The sequence below is a fragment of the Hippopotamus amphibius genome, chromosome 4 (assembly GCF_030028045.1).
Source record: "Hippopotamus amphibius kiboko isolate mHipAmp2 chromosome 4, mHipAmp2.hap2, whole genome shotgun sequence".
Classification (NCBI taxonomy): domain Eukaryota; kingdom Metazoa; phylum Chordata; class Mammalia; order Artiodactyla; family Hippopotamidae; genus Hippopotamus; species Hippopotamus amphibius.
In genome coordinates this window covers 38,599,606-38,616,950 of record NC_080189.1, presented here as the reverse complement: position 1 = coordinate 38,616,950, position 17,345 = coordinate 38,599,606, and the positions used below count along the sequence as shown (strand labels likewise).

General features: G+C 42.1%; 1 protein-coding gene across 8 annotated transcripts in view; it reads right to left on the bottom strand.

Annotated features, from left to right (window-relative positions):
- Window positions 1-17,345, bottom strand: part of DOCK4 (dedicator of cytokinesis 4) — a 444,122-nt gene that overhangs the window by 132,610 nt on the left and 294,167 nt on the right. For 7 of the 8 annotated variants that reach the window (XM_057733986.1, XM_057733987.1, XM_057733988.1 and 4 more), the window contains 6 exons: window positions 11,215-11,371; window positions 6,766-6,863; window positions 6,568-6,651; window positions 6,289-6,389; window positions 3,708-3,789; window positions 2,390-2,560 (listed from right to left, as the gene is read on the bottom strand). In XM_057733986.1, the coding sequence (XP_057589969.1) occupies window positions 2,390-2,560; window positions 3,708-3,789; window positions 6,289-6,389; window positions 6,568-6,651; window positions 6,766-6,863; window positions 11,215-11,371 (693 nt within the window). The remainder of the gene's footprint in view (window positions 1-2,389; window positions 2,561-3,707; window positions 3,790-6,288; window positions 6,390-6,567; window positions 6,652-6,765; window positions 6,864-11,214; window positions 11,372-17,345) is intronic. The other variant, XM_057733989.1, reaches the window with a different exon arrangement.

The following is a 17,345-nucleotide window of genomic DNA, read 5'->3' as shown; positions in this document are numbered from 1 at the left end:
ACAGAAGTCTTCTCTGACTTGTGGTGGGGGAGCTTAGAGATTTAAAGCATGAGAAAGATTTGACAAACTGTGCCTGGCTCTGAGGATGGAGGGGCTACACACCCAGGAATGCGAGTGGCCTCTAGAAGCTGCGAGCCCCCAGCTCCTCCCCCAACCCCTGGCTGACGGCCGGCAAGGAAACGGAACTCTCATTCACAAAGAAACCGATTCCTATCAAAAGTCTGAAAGATCTAGAAAGTGAAGTCCTTCTCAGAGGCTCCAAGACCAAAATCCGACCAAGTCTTCTGACCTACAGAACTTGAGCTACTAAATGGGTGTCATCTAAAACCATGATGGTCATTTCTTATGCAGCAACAGAAACCTAACTATTGGATCAATCAGATTAGGGACACCTTCCTTCTTGGAAGAGACATCTATGAAGGTGTGGGGTCAAAGGGGGACTTGGGATGGGAAGAGGTGTTTAGCATTCTCCCAAAACACAGAGGAACAAAGTCCTCATTGCTTACTAAAATAACCACTTCATTATTTTACATAAATTTTCTCTTAGCATCAAACTAAATAAAATTATCATTTCAAAATGTACAAGTATAGGATACTACAGAAAATAATAGAGAATGCCTTCAGTAGCATTTATGAGGATATTTAGAAACTATGTACACATTTTCTATATTATCTCTTGATAAAAAGCTAACAGCCAAAAAAGAAGAATCAAATATGATTCTTTGAAGGTGCTAAAGTTGTATCACTATCTTGATGGAGGGGTAAACTTAGAGAATCAAGAGCAGTGGAGGTTAGTATCTTAAATGGAGACAAGGAGGTTGCTCTATATTGTGGTTGTACCTCAGTGGCCCAGATCATCTCAGGGTGTCTGCTGGGATTCCGTGGAAACACAATAAGGTAAAAGAGTATTTCTCTAACTTTAAAGAAGAAAAAAATCTCTTGTGTCCCTAGGAAGGCATCTCAATGAGAAACCATGATTTAAAGTTACTCTTAAGAGTAAGACAATCCTTTCCAGTTATGTATTAAGTAAGTTTTAACCCTGTAACTGATATTTTTTTAAGAAAAATCTCAAAATGAAAACTCAAATTTTCAATAGCTTTTGTAAAAGTAGTGAACTTCTGAGAACTATGATCTAAAGGAAAATATGGTTAGCCTGTTGGATTATCCTTTTCAAATATCACTGGCTCATAAGTAGGGTCTGATTACTGGGCAACTTGACACTGAGGACTCTGGCAAGTTGCCTAAAGCACAGTGATTGTACTGTTGACAAGAAAAGCCAAAAGGACATTAAAAGAGCCTGTATCCTTACCTAGACGGAAGGTCAGTCCATTTCTGCAAAGAACAAAGCAACAAGAACACCCCTCAAACAGTCAGAAAAACATGCCTTTATTACTAGAGGGGTTGTTACATTTCTAGTGTATTGCCGTTATATATACCACCTTCCAAAAGTCAAATGACACCAAATTACAACAAGACTCTTAGGGATCTACTTTTGTCTCCTAATTTCCCATTTTATATCCCAATTCTCAGTGATTATAAGTCTCAAGTCTCTAGGCGATGGTAGTAAAGAGGTTGCTTCTCCATTTGCCAGGTTTTTAACCAAGTCATTAGAATGAAACATGTACAAGAAGGATTAAGGAAATATAGAGAAAGATATTCAGAATTATCTCTTGGCATGTGTTCAAGGCCATGCTATTTGGAATGTGGATAGATCCTGTTCTTAAACAAAACATGCGGAGCTACTCCTGACAGAATTTGGCAGCAACTGCTCAGCACTGGTCATAGAAGATCAGTCCCAGGACGATTAGGGTCAAGTTAAATAAGACAAAACAACATGCAGTTTAGCTGAGACCAATATGAGTCTCAAGTCCACAGATTAAAACGCAGCACCAGGGAATCCCCTGGCCGTCCAGTGCTTAGGACTCGGCGCTCTCACTGCCCGGGTTCCCTCCCCGGTCAGTCGGGGAAGTAAGATCGCACAAGCCTTGTGGCGCAGCCAAAAACAAACAAACAAACAAATGCAGCAAATGGCTTGGGGAAAACACCTGCAGCAGATCGGCTAGCGCAAAACTCCTTCCCAACGGCTGACCGTGACAGGGTGTCTCTAATCATCAGTATGTGTTCTAGAAACTGAAATGCAGGCTGATGCAAACCAACAGGCTCTCGATTCAGAGCGAGGACAGTCAGAGGAAAGGCAACCTAACGTCTGCTCTGCTGGTGCTCAGAAGCTGGGGGACTTTTTTAAAAGTCTTTTCAAAGTCCATTAAGCTACAAATAGACACTGGAGCTACAGATTGCTGATGGAGAAAATATTCACTTATGCGGCTGTGAAAAATAAACAAATTGGGCTCATTTTCCCTCTATTCAGCAGAGATGAAAAAAAAATTACCTGTGATTGAGATAACACTCCACACCCTTTGCTCTCTTGTGAAAGGAAAAAACGGACGGACATGAGGAGCTCCTGAATGCAGCAGCGAAACTCCTCCTCGTTCTGTCCTCCGGTGGCGAGGGAAAACAGCCTTCGAGACTGAACTATATACTTAAAAATATATTCTTGGGCCTTAAAACAAAATTTTTAAAACGTTAGTTTCAAAGGAAACCAAAGGTATTTATTTAACAATGACACAGCACAGAAACCATAGTACAACACCAGACTTTTAAATTACTGATTTGAATACTAAGGCCCGGTGAGATTTTTGAACAGTATTTACTCATAGGGAAAGAGCTGTTTTTCTCTGAAGCCTAATGAGAGAAAAACGTATAGATAATTTTTAAATTCCATGTAATTCTCGAGAGGTATGAACATTAAATGTTTCTGATCCTCGGGTGGTTTTTTAAATCTAATTAACAAAGATACAGCAGTCTGTTTTTCGAAAATTATTTTGCTTTGCTGGTAGAGGCACTCTTGCCACTTGCATTTTACCTTCCGTCAGCCCCAAATGACAAATTTATAGTGAGTAAAATGCTTGTTTTTTAAAATGTACCCGTTTACTTTTATCTACTGACATCAAATACGGTGTACTCAGTTACAGAAATAAAAGACTGCCAGAGCTGTTAGTGGACAATCCTTTGAAGAATCTTTATTCTTTACGAACAGGTTTGCAAGTAAGGAATCAGCATCTCCATAGGTACTGAGCATGTAGGGCCCAGAGATATGGGCAGTGTTAAACCATGAGACCCAGTAAAACCTCAGGTTTCACCACTGTGGTCCCTGCTCAGCCACCCTATTATCCTTTCTTTTTTTTAAATTTTATTTATTTATTTATTATTTTTTGGGGGGTACACCAAGTTCAATCAACTGTTTTTATACACATATCCCCGTCTATTATCCTTTCTTAAGACAAATGGTCCCCAGATGGCCGCTGTCAGGGGGGTAGAAGCAAGAGCCAGGAACTTCTGAGCTCCACTGTCCACGTGCAGTCTTCTCTTCTTTTCAGTCCTTCCTCCTGCCAATCCTAGACTTCAAGTGTTCGGAGCCCGGAGGAGTAAGGATTCAATCCCGGGCGGGTCCCAGTGGGTGAGCCTGGCAAAGCCCCTATCAAAGTTCATCAGCTCTAGAGCAGCCAAGAACTGATGAAGATCCTTGAATTGGAATGTCGGTAATACATCATCACCAATTACTGTCTGTGTAGAGGAAACCAATTCGTTTAGGCATCACCGTGCAACAGCACTGTTAGGCTGATCTGTTACTGACAGCGTGTCCTTACCTTCAACACCTCCTGGATGTGCTCTTGTCTCTCCGTTTCTGTGATCCTGTCCACATACCACTTGAGCACTTTGATGAGATCTCTAAAACACAAGGAGACATGCCGAAGGTAGAATTGGTCTCATTCTCAATTCAATGCCAAGAAATCAAATGCTTATTTTTATCACGATGAGGCTTCGCTTCCCATCAGCTCTCACATTTTTCTGTCAAACTGCTATAACATAATAATTTTACGAAGTCTGCATATCAACATCACTACTCCTTTTTTGAAGATGAGGAGAGAAACAACACCTCCTCCCAGTGCGATTCCCTTCAGTCTGGACCTATTCCATCGGCCCTGCTGTTTCTGGCAATGCTTCCAACAGGGTGAACGTAAACATCAGAGAAGAGAACTCTGGCCAAGGGAGCGCCTGAATATGACTGTTACGGTCAGCCTCGGACAACTGCTCATTGGGATTTCCTCCCCAGCAACTACGTAAACGGTTGCATGAAATATTCAGCTGGAAACAAAAGGGGGTGTGGGGAGGGATGAAGGTAACACCTCCCCACTTCCAATCATACCCGCACGGACTTATCAAGCCAGTTCTCTGTGGGAAGGATGAGGCTTACCGTCAAAGTGTGCCTTCATAATTTCCAGAAAGGCCAAGTTTTTATTTTTTAAAGTAATTTCCAGAAAACCCAAGTCTTATTGTTTTAAGAAACAAAAACTGAATTAACCTCCACCCCCCAAATTCTCAAGATTGCAGTCGTGTGACCTTTAACACTGGTCAGTTCTTGGTTTCTAGGAAACAGAGCAATTTTTAAAAATGCTCCTCTCTTCCGTCTGTCGGGAGAGAATCCATTGACGTGTCAGTAGGTGGATTCTGTTGGGACTGCTATCTTGAAGATGATCTGTCGGTGAGTTTCTGGCCACCCACAGCTCAAGAAGATTCCACGGGCCTGAATTTGTCTTATTAGAACTGGTTAGCTGCCTTCCCGGCCAATCTGATATTTAGAAATTACGCCCTCGTTCTCTACCTCTCAACGACAATCTCAGTCGGAGGTGGTGACCACCTCACACCAGAGCCCAAGCTGTTAGGCCAAGGGGCAAAGTTGGGCCAACATTTCAGAACTATCCCTGCTGTTATATTTCACCCTCTGAAAAACTCATGTTGGCAGAGGGTCAAGTCTTGCAAAAATAATTCCATTCGTTTAAACGTCAGAGGCATAAATCTTACCAGGCCACGGTAGGAAATACCCAAAGGAATAGGATCAAACGCTTATCTGATTACCTACTATCTTTTATATAGTACAGAGATGGGGAAAAGGGGCACACCCCTGATTCCATGCTCTTTTAACACACCTCTGGGAATAGATGATTGTGCCCATACATGCCCACAGGTGCTTAAAGTATAAAAAACGTTGGCAGAATAGCAATGACAGGAGTGTAATGGGGAGATAGAATTTTGGGGTACATTTCAGGGCTGTATTTAAGCAGGGCCCAAACCCAGGAAGACGTTCCACACGGGACAGAAAGAGGGAAGGTGCTGCCTTCTGGCAACTATCCCCTGAACTACATGGAGGCAGGTACCAGCTAAAGCATGTCATTATTCATTCACTTTTAGCCTTGCCTGCATAATCTGAGCTGATAGGAAAGGACGAGCAGTTATAATGGCAGCTGGTAACAGAGGATAGAGTCCAATGACTGAACTGCTTGCAGTCAGGGACCAGGTCTTCATATGATCAGCACAAAGCATAGTGCCTGGCATGCAGTACGAACTCAGTAAGTATTAACAGGTGAATGAACAGATGACTTTAAAATGGTATGATGGCAAAATTTGTTTTCCCATCATATTTCTTTCTTAAAGACATCTAGAATCATCAAGGTGTGTGGTGATTAAATGGGGCTCTTGACAGCCAAAGTGAAACAACCAGATATTTTAGGCTAAAGAATATCAAGTGAAACAGAGACAAGAAGAAAACACCTTATATTTTAGGTTGCAGGAATAGAATTCAGGAAGTTCTTCTCCCCCCCCCCCCTTTAATTAAAGTAAGTTCCAGCCATTAAAAAAAGGTGTATGGGGCTTCCTAGGTGGCACAGTGGTTGAGAATCTGCCTGCCAATGCAGGGGACACGGGTTCAATCCCTGCTCCAGGAAGATCCCACATGCCATGGAGCAACTAAGCCTGTGTGCCACAACCATTAAACCTGCACTTTAGAGCCATGAGCCACAACTATTGAGCCCACGTGCTGCAACTATGAAGCCCACGCGCCTAGAGCCTGAGCTCCACAACAAGAGAAGCCACGGCAACGAGGAGCCCGTGCACCGCAACGAAGAGTAGCCCCCACTCACCGCAACTAAAAAGAAAGCCCGTGCACAGCAAAAAAAAGACCCAACACAGACAATAAAATAATAAATAAATAAATAAATTTATATAAAAAAAAGGTGTATGAGAAAGGAAGATACTGTCTCAAGTGACACTTCGGTGGTTGTGCTTCATTTCTTCCTACACTCCTTTTAAAATTTTCCTATATAGCTGGTTCTGCTTTAAAAAGCTCAAAAGAAAGTGCTTCTAAACCAATTATAAGATAAAGGGTCTTACCTGTATGCAAGTGCCCCAGCAAAATGACTCTCAATATAAGTGTCCATTACAGGTTTAAAATGATGAAATTTGCTATCTTGCAGCAAATTTATTATGTGAACCTAAAAAAAAAAAAATTAGAGCTTTATAAAACTGAACACAAACCAAGATTTTTTTGGGCGGGGGCAGGGTTTCTTTTAAGTGAGCTCATGCTATTAAGTGCCCATTTCTAAAACAGCCTTATAAAAGCCATGATAGAGAGAGGAAATTAAGATATTATTAAAGTGAATTTAAACTCACCAAGGAATCAAACACTTTAGACCCATATTTTTGGGAATTTTCATCTAAAATTCCAAATAAGGTATCCAGTGTATCTTGCAGAAACTGTTAGGAAAAGAGGTAAAAGCATACATAAAATATCGTCTGTCCTTCCCCTCTAAGTATCCTTTATCCCATGAATTTCTAAGAGAGGGTTAACAAAACAGCATAAAGGTATACCTTCACTATCTCTGAGCCATCGATTTCTTTTAATTTAGAGAGGCAGCCTGTGATCTTGTCGGGGTGGGTTCTCCATTTCAAAAGATCAAGCATATCACCTTTCCAAATAGAAAAGCAAGATTAGTTGCCGTAAGAGAGAACAGTCTCTCACATGAAAGTGGTCAACACTGGTAAACACTAAATTGTTAAACATGTGCCTCTTGGTCACCCAAGTTGCAGGCTCCCCCAGACTCTGACTAGCCCTCTAAGATGGCGTTTATTACAGTGTATTCTAATTGTTTCTCTCTTCCCAATGCCCTTGACTTACAAACCCCTACTTCTCCTTCAGTTCTCAGGCTAGCTATCTGTCTTGCCCCGGCTAGACTGTAAACTCCAAGAGAACAAAACCATGCCGAGCTTGGTCCTATCATAGTCCCAGCACCCAGAACAGGGCAGGCACACAGCAGGCGGTTGTAAAGACTCGCTGAATGATTTTCTGCCTCCTCTCATTAAAATGGGAGATTCTTGAGGGCTAGGAACCCACTTAATCCATATTTCTGCCCCCAGCACATAGCACTCTGCCTAGCAACCAATTCCACTTAGCAGTGAAGGTCTTCTTGACAATGTGAACCAAACCTGGCATGACTGGAAGGTCCCTACATAGTGATGACAAGTCCAGTCAATTGTCAGACCATCTAGCAAACCCTTGGACCTGAGAGAGCCAGTTTCTGGACCTCACGGTCATCTTCCATCCTAGACTCTGGCCCAGCTCTTCAATTTCCTCCTCTCCCTAAACTGACAATACGTGGGTCCTGAGTCTAGCAGGGTCCTCGGGGAACCTCTTCACCCAGTGAGAGAAAAATCCTTCCTTCATCTTTCTTGGGCAGAAGCTCCTGAACATGGTGTCTAGCTTCACTGGTCTCCAAAGGGAGCAGGGAGACGGTGGCATCTGGAGGCCAATGAAAGCAGTAAGAACTGACAAGACACACGTAAGCGGGACGTGCCCTGGGAAGGGAAAGCTGGTAGGGCTGGTCTCCAGGTGCTCAGTGGGGCTGAGAGACTAGAATGGCCAAGAGAGAAGCAGGAGGGGTTTTCTACTGCAAAGCACTTGTTTCAGGAAAAATCCAAATGGGATTTGCTGAGAGACAGAAAGACTGACATGGAAACCAAAAACAAATCAAACAAACAAACAAAACACAACCCAAGAGATCAAAGAAGTAGTTATGATGAGAAAGAAAATATGATGCAGTGAATAAAGAGAAAAAGCATAAGAATCTGGAGAGGAAAGAGAAGCAACCTCCACCCAAGCCAGCAAGAGAAAAACTTCACAAAGGACTTAAAAGTAAGAGATTTAGTACTTGATAAGACTATTTATAACAAATAGGGGTAAGAGGAGGAGGACTTAGAAAAATGAGGGAATTTTTAAAATACTGACATCGAAAAAGAGATTTATGATTATTCTTATAACAGAAAATCCTGAAAATGTTGAATATTTATGCCTATCTCAGACATCCTGGAGGTATGATTGAAACCTTTTTTAAAAACGGTTGGTTATATTTAGATGAGAGATTCCACGGGGTGAGACCCTCTGCCGCAGAGGCTGCCCTCGAGGATTCTCCTCCTTTTTTTGCTGCCTCCCTGTGACTTCCTGTATCTAACTTCAGGATGCGACCCTTCCCTGGCAGCCCCTCTCTTATAACTCTCCCTGCCATTCACTCTCCACTTCCCACTCCACATCTCTTAGTTCTCTATTTTAGCCATTTGAAGATACATTAGTTGCAAATTTGGAGCTAGGATCTCCTACTGAAAATGTGAATTTTACACATTCCATTCAATTATCACTTAAGCATATACTATGTGCCTAATCTACCAGGAGCTATAAAATAGGTAGGTGGCATGATTGCCACTTTTGTTTTTTTTAATCACAATCTCAGGAAGAGATTAAATAAACCGCCCATTACTGGGGGGAGAAAGACATGTAGGGCAGTCAATACCTGCACAAACGTTAGACTGAATTTAAGCATTGTTTTCATTTTTCCTTAACTTTTTAAAAAGTTGTGTTTAACAGTCCAAGGAAGCTAACAAACTAGTTAAGTAATTCCTTTTCCGATCCCCACTTTTAAGCAGCTCAAGATATCTACTTGATCTGGCAATCACAGACGTCCCACTGAGTGCTCTGGCCTTGGTAGGCTATCCAAGAATGACACTGGAACACACAGAGAATGTGCAGACAGGCACATGTTAGAAACCCTGAAATGCAAATCTGCTCTAGGAAACTGTTCCTAGAGACTACCTCACTTACTAAATGCCCAATTGCAATGGAAATGGGATTTGTATATTTTCCAAGTTGAGTAAAATGACTACGAAGCAATTTAATTCCAATTTGGAACTGGAATACTTCTACACAGAGATGTGTCCAGCATGTAAATTTCAGAAAGATCAACTAACTTCCTTCCTCCTTCTCATGTCTTTGAAACACACTATTCATTTCCTGCCTCATTTTGAGCGGTCTTACATTGACAAGGTTAATCAAAGTCAAAATGATAATTAAGCACTTATTAGCCTTCGAGTCAAGCATTGCCTTCCATATAGCAAGATGTTTAATAGAATGACTTCGTGAATGGTTTATTTACCTGAAAATGTTCTCTGCTTTTGCAAAGCAGCAGCTTCTAATTATCAGGATTTGGTTCCCTCTGTCTTATATTCACAATTCTGTCTAATATCCTAAACCCTAGAACTAGAAAAAATTAAGGAGGCAGGGCCAAATATTTTGACGGCAGAGAATCTATTGTTAGGTTGCTGTCATTGGCAGGATAATGGCCCCCAAAGATGTCCATATTCTAATCTCTGGAACCTGTGAATATGTTTACCTTACATGGCTAAAAAGATTTTACAGGTATGATTAGGTTAAAGATCTTTTAAAAAGGGGTATTATCCTGGATGATTTGGTGGGCCCACTCTAATCACAGGGGTCCTTAAAAGATGGAAGATGGTCAGAGTCAGAGAGATTAGAAGATGCTATGCTGCTGGCTTTGAAGATGGAGAAAGGGGCCAGGAGCCAAGGAATGCAGGTGGTCCCTAGAAGCTAGTAAAAGGATTTTCTCCAGGAGATTTCTGAGGGAATGTGCCAACACCTTGTGAAAGAATCATGTGCCATTTGCCAACGTCCTTTAGAAATACAGCAGCATTGCATGGCAACTTCAGTGGTGTCTTAAAAGTGGCCATTATAATAATGCCATAATTTGCTTCCTTTCTCATTTCATGTTCTAAGAAAAGAAACATATTTCTTACTACATGACACAGAAGAAAGAACTAATAACACAAAAGTTTAAGCACGGGAGCATTTTTTGATTCACATTACAGAACCCTGACTTATGATGGTATGACTTAAGGCTTTGTGACTTCACATGGGTGAGAAAGTGATAAGAAATCATTTAGGAACAATATTTTGAATTGTTCTCTTCTCCTGGGTTAGCCATTAGGATACCCTCTTGTGATTCTGGGCTTTGAGCCCCAGCTCGCAGACAGCCATGTGATCACGAAGGTAAACAACCCAGTTACAACCATTCTGTACCTGTACAACCATTCTGTTTTTCACTTTCAAGTACAGTATCCAATAAATTACATGAGATAATTCAATACTTTATTATAAAATAGGCTTTGTGTGAGATAATTTTGCTCAATGGTAAGCTACTGTAAATGTTCTGAGCATGTTTAATGTAGGCTAGGCTAAGCTATGATGTTTTGCAGGTTAGGTGTAAGAAATGCATATTCTACTTATCTTATTCAAGTTACCATGGGTTTATCAGGATGTAACCCAATCCTAAGTCAAGGAAGAGCTGTACCTTATTTATAAAGTGATTTCTTCAACATAATGAATCTGACTTTATTAATATGGCATTTAGAATGTTTTCCAGAAGCCTTTCATGGGAACCATGAAGAACTCAAAAATGTTTAATTTACTCCTTCATGACAGACAATGTTTTCAGGACAATTTGGCAAGAAGAAGAACTTGCTTTATTAATCATAACTTGCTAAACAATCACTGACATAAAAAGTTATGCTAGAATAGAAAAGCAATATCTATCTAATTAAACAAAAAACAGCCTTTACTCTAAAGTCTGCAATTAGCACTGTTTATGGAGCTATAAAGCAAGAGAGATTAAGGTGGTGGTAATCTTTGCTTTTTTAATTTTTTTTTAAAGCAGCTGGACTTTGACGGTTTATTTGAAGAGTTGTGTACTTGGGTTCCAATCCTGGGATGATTCTGTAGTCCTTAAACTACATGCATCTAACAGATCATTGGGTCACAACTGTTTTCATGTTACTGGAAATCACAAACAGAAGGATCAACAATTTTTCTTATACAAAGTTTTTAAATATAACGTCGATGTTTATTGAATATCCTACCAAAATTCACAAGAGTACCTAAATACAAGGGCTTTGAAATAAAACACTGTTACACATTACCGTTTTGCGTGAGTTTTGTGGAGCAGAGAAAAGATGTTATCCAAAAAGACTCCTTCGTGGCCTTCGTGGCTTGATGATTATTCCCAAGGAGAATGCCCTTCGAAAAGGGAAGTTTGAGGTAGCGGGTAGTATCCTGAAGATTTGTGTTTTCTTCACACTATAGAAAATATTTTTTAAAATGGGGGGGTGGGAGGAAGAGACCTCATGAGAATTATTAAGCATAACAGCCATTTCTAGTGTTTATGAACTGGGAAATATTCCAAATATCATTACAAATAGAATTTGGCTTTTAAGTAAAATGCAACAAAAATGTCTAAGAGGAATTACGCATGGATTCTGGACTCAGACCCACTTGGGTTTGAATCCTATCTCTGTTACTTGCCACACAAGTAACTGTATCAAGTTATTTAACCTCTTGTGATTTCCGTTTTCTGTCTCTAAAATCTCATTGTGCCGTCATAAGAATTAGATTACATAAGGCCTTTGTCACAAAGCCTGATACACAGGAAGTGCTCAAGAAATCATACTGCAGTGACCACAGCATTTAAAAAAAGCGCTTAATTCTTCCCACATGTCCTCTGGGGCAGATATTAAATCACTCCTTACTGTGAAAACTGGCAATTAAAGGACTCTGTATTTCAGGATAATCTAATAGCTCCACTACGCTGAGAAATCTCTACAGAAAATGCCAGCCAGGAAATGTACAGGGAATGACAGGTTTTAAAAAACAGAGTTTCATATTCCTAGTGTCATTCTTTCTCAAGTCAAGGGTTGTCGCGACGTGCTAAAACCAGCAGGAAAACTGTTGATGGAGACATGAACACTCACACGACGCCACACAGACTACCCCTCACCGGCAAGAGGACGAGTGTAACTGCACGTGGGGGGACTGGGTTGTGAGCCCTCTTACGCAGGGCGACGCAAAGCAACACGTCCACGTCTGCCAGGCGCTCTTCCCAAAGCCACGGACCCTGAATCTATCACACCTACAGATTCAACTCCTACTCCACAGGAAATACGAGGGACAGAGCAACATGCTGAATGTTATGGGAAAGCAACTAGACCCAGCCAGAAGGCAGCACTTTCTGTGGGCTGCTTGGCTTTATCCCTTCGAGTTAAGTTCTGTGGAAAAAAAGGATTGTTCTAGATTAAACAACACTTAAGAGACAGGTAGCCAGATATTAACATAATGGTCCTGGATTTAGACAAACTTGCTGAAAAGGTTTTTTTTTTCTTAATTTACACACGGACTAAGTTCTAGATGAGATAAAAAAAATTAATGATTGGAAAAGTCACTAACCGAAAAAAAGGAAATTAAAAAATATATAGAATGAAGAAGTAACCTAGATATCTTTCAGCACATGGACAGATAAACTGGGGTACATCCAGAAAATGGAACACCATTCAGTGCTATAAAGAAATGAGCTACCAAGTCATGAAAAGACATGGAGGAACCTTAATGCATATCACTAAGTGAAAGAAGCCAATCTGAAAAGTCTACACACTGTATGATTCCAACTATGTGACATTCTAGAAAGGGCAAAACTATGGAGAGAGTCAAAAAGATCAGTGGTTGCCAGGGGTTGGGAGTAGGGAAAGGATGAATAGGCAGAGCACAGAAGACTTTTCTAAGGCAGTATGATATTATCATGAGGGATGCATGCCACTACACATTTGTCCAAACCCCCACCGAACATACAAAATCAAGAGTGAACACTACGGTAAATTATGGACTTTGGGTGATGATGATATGTCAATGTATGTTCACCCTTGGTAAAAAAAAAAAAAAAAAGTACCACTCTGATGAATGACGCTGATGGCGGGGGAGGCTCTGCATGTGTGGAGGCAGGGGGTGGACGAGAAACCTCTGCACTTTACTCTCAGCTTTGCTGCATACTAAAACTGCTCTTTTAAAAAGTCTACTAAACATATATAATATCAGTTGGGTAAAAAAGTCCATACAGAAAAACATCCAGGAAGATATACACTAAGGGGTCAATCGTTAACATCATCTGGGTAATGAGAGTATGGTTTATTTTATTTTGGTTTATCTATATACTGCTTTTGTAATGGAGGTGACTTTAAAAACATTTTGAGAAAAAAAAAGATATACAGATGGTATAGCTTAGCTTATTCTGAATACAAATTTAGGAAACATTTCTTTAAATTTGTATATTTTCAAGCCTAGTGTCTTGGGAACAGGTAGGAAATCAAGCACAGAATCCCTTGGTATTCTAGACTACTTTGTGTGACTTAGAAAAATTTTTAAAGAATAAATCTTTAAGAAAGACCTCTCCAACAAGTTTAGAGGAACAGAATTAGAATATTACAAGATGTTCTTCCCAGCACACCTGCCCAGTAACAGGAGGACCAATAAACACAACAAACAGCCTCCAGAACTCTCTTCTCCTGTTATCACTCCAAATGCTGTCTTTTATTACTGCAACACATTTCATTTAGACAGAAGAATGCATACACAGTTTAACGAATAATTACAAAGGGAACACTTTAGATGCTTTCCTAAGAAAAAGTGCTTAGGCAAAGTAATGTTTTGGCACCCCAGGTCACCATCCCCTCTCCTCCGTCCTGTTCTTGGTATCAGGGCTTGGAGCACATCAGATCACAGCCTTCGTCTCAGCAGCCCACACGGGCCCTATTTCCTGCCAGGATCTGGTCTCCGGGGTCAGGAACATGCTCTTATCTGCCATCCCCAGCCTGACTCGTGCTCCATTTGTCGAACCACTACTTCCTACTGGGACTGAAGCCTCATGCGAACCCAGTCCAGACACTGTCTAGCTGTTTCCAGGCCTCCTCCCCAGGAGCTGGAGCGTGCATTGGTCTGGTACACTCCATCGGTTAACAGAAATCCTGCCCCTATAGATAGAGCTCATAACCCCCTTCTCCACAGCGAACTAGGTGCCTGCGCTTGAGCACTTCTGGAAGCCTCTGAGAATTCCTGCTTGCTGCAACGAGTAGTTCAACTGGCAGTCAGGGCTGATCACGTCTGTGGCTGAAGATGTGATGGCCGCGTTGTGTCCGCAGGGGGCACCATGGACAGAAGCCTTGGCTGCCCTCACCGGGGCCCGTCGCTGTGGCCAGGTCAGTGCCACCTGTTCCGTTAGTTCACGGCACTTCTCCAGCCTGGAGGGCTGAGACCTCAGCATCAGAGTCTCTGTGATTCCAAGGTGTGAAACCTCTTACCGCGAAACTCTGTCACCCTTACTCAGTACAAAATACAATAACTGATACAGATATTACTCTAGACACAGAAGTTACTTTACGACCTTCCACCAAAAATTCTGGTGTGTGTCTGTGTGTGTTGTATATGTGTTGGTTTTGGTATCGGTGTGGGGAGGAAGTGGGGGGTTGGGTGGGTAGGAATTCTACCCATTAATTCAGAAAAGAAAAGTACATAATCACCCTTTGGTCTCTGTGAACCCTTTGCTATAATATTTACCAGGAGTTCAGAACTGGTTTTTCTGTCCAATAGGAGTCAAGGCCATATGCTAGGTATAGGGTTAGAGTTTTAATTTATTTCCAAAGAGCTGAAGTGTCCTGCGGAGAAAATCTCACGGTGTATTGTTTCTTGTTCCCTGAGGTTTCCAGCAGGCATCCTTAACACATCACACAACACTGGAGATTTTAAAGGCAATCCAAGCAACCACTGTTTACGAGGGCTCACTAAAAGCCAGGCTAAGCACGCTGCGTGTATTTTCTTATGCTGATACTAATCCTACGAGGCAGGACATCGTACCTTGAGGAGCTCATGTGATTTGCTCAATATCACAATATTAGTAAGTGTCAGAGCCAAGATCTGAACCAAAGGGCGTGCTCACAGCTACTATACAACATAGTTATGACTACAATGACTCTTCCACTGCTGCGTTTACCAAGTTTCGAGTTTTGCTATAACAAATTTTTTTTAATATAAATTTATTTATTTTATTGGCTGTGTTGGGTCTTTTTTTGCTGTGCGTGGGCATTCTTTCAGTTGCGGTGAGTGGGGGCTACTCTTGGTTGTGGTGCGCAGGCTCCTCATTGCTGTGGCTTCTCGTTGCGGAGCACGGGCTCTAGGCACGTGGGCTTCAGTAGTTGCGGCACATGGGCTCAACAGTTGTGGCTCACAGGCTCTAAAGCGCAGGCTCAGTAGTTGTGGCGCACGGGCTTAGTTGCTCCACGGCATGTGGGATCTTCCTGGAGCAGGGATCGAACCCGTGTCCCCTGCACTGGCAGGCGGATTCTCAACCACTGCACCACCTAGGAAGCCCTGCTATAACAAATTTAAAGTTTATCAATTTATAGACAACATACTGAGTGGTGGGTATGGCTAAGAAAGACCCTCCCCCGAAAAGTTCATTTTTCAAAAGAAAAAAAAGAGAAAGTATGCAGTGGGAGACACCCTGGGAGAGAGCTTAGAGTGGTCTGTAGAGCTGAAATAGCTTCATACACAACACACCTATGAGTCCTACATTGAAATGGCCAGTCTATGTTCCGAAACCACCCAGGGTGAAAAAGGGATCACGTGATCTGGATGCAGTGGGGAGGAGGGGCAGGGAGGAGCAGAGGAGGCATGACACGGGAGCCCAGGAACACAACAGATGAGTTAGAGATCATTCGTTCATTCACCTGATGAGAGAGCATTTACAGAAGACAAATGAAGTTGAAGAGCAGTGAAGAACAGAAATAGGTTCCAGAAGATAGGCCTGTAGGGCAGGGACAGGGGTCAGCAAGGATTTAAGCCTAAAAGGTTGTCCAGACTCTTAAGAGGAAATACACAGTTCACCAGCAGAAGCCAGGGAGTAAGGAAGAGTCAGCAGGGAATGCTCGAGCATTCTTCTGCCAGGTGGCAGGAGGGTCTGGACTGTGAGGATGAGTCTGAACCAGGGTATGGACTGGAGAACACAAACGGGGATGAACAATCTTCCCCCAGGTGAAGGGCTAAGAGTTAATGAAGTCACAGAAATGAAGCTGGTGAAGTATAGCATGGCACTGACTGTGCTTTAATTGGAAATATCAGTACAAAAGAGTTGTGATGGGGTGTCAAATGCCTGTGAATTTGAGCAATGCAGGCTTGACACCAAAAAAACCGCAGCTTTGCACAAAACTGCACTGCATGTAGCTGATGGATGGTTTTGTCATCACAGTAAAATCCAATTACACCCTTAAACTAGATGCGTGGTTAAATACGGATCTCTTGCATTCTGGGGAACACCTGTAACACAATTTATTTGGTTTTGGCATAGGGACAATTGTTTTCATCAAATCCAGTGCAGGCAGGGAACAAGACAATATGGATATGAAAATATGAAGGACTGTCTTCCCTGTCCTCTTGCAACAGACACAGATGCAGCTAAAGTCTTCCTGGCGTTATGGTAGATGTATGATGACAGACAGATGAAGGAACAATTAACAGAGCCATTCTTCCTGGGAGAGACAAGGCGACATGACCACAGCCTCTTGAGGCTGCTACTGGATTGTGGGAACAAAACAACGTCATTGTCATAGGAAAGGACAATTCTCTGTGTTTGCTTTGACAGGCTGGGATCTGTGCAAGTCATTTTAAAATGGCATGAAGTTAATTTATTACAAATTAGAGAAGAGGGAGATGAAAGCCAGCCCTCTGCTTTACTCTAGACTGAAGTCAGATCTGACAGGAGGGATGTGCTCTCAGATTCTGAGGAAAGAGTGAAAACGCAGGCTATGTGGCAGCAGTAGTAGCCTCCATCTTCTCTGGGATTATATAGCATGGCTCACAGTCTATTTCTTTGCCCAGAATTAAAACCGGCTGGTACAGCACTGAATGGTGCATCGTGTGCCAGGCTACTTTTTGACCAGTGTCTTAGGCAGATGAAAGAGATGCGATGGTCCCTCACAGACACGCTTCCAGAAACGTGATATGTGCAATAAAGCAAGCTATGTATTGAGAGAGACAAATAAAAAAATCCTTCAGAAATACACTGGGACAGGGACTTCCCTGGTGGTGCAGTGGATAAGACTCTGTGCTCCCAATGCAGGCAGCCCAAGTTCGATCCCTGGTCAGGGAACTAGATCCCACATGCATGCCACAACTAAGAGTTTGCATGCCACAACTAAGAAGTCCACCTGCTGCAACTAAGGAGCCTGCCTGTTGC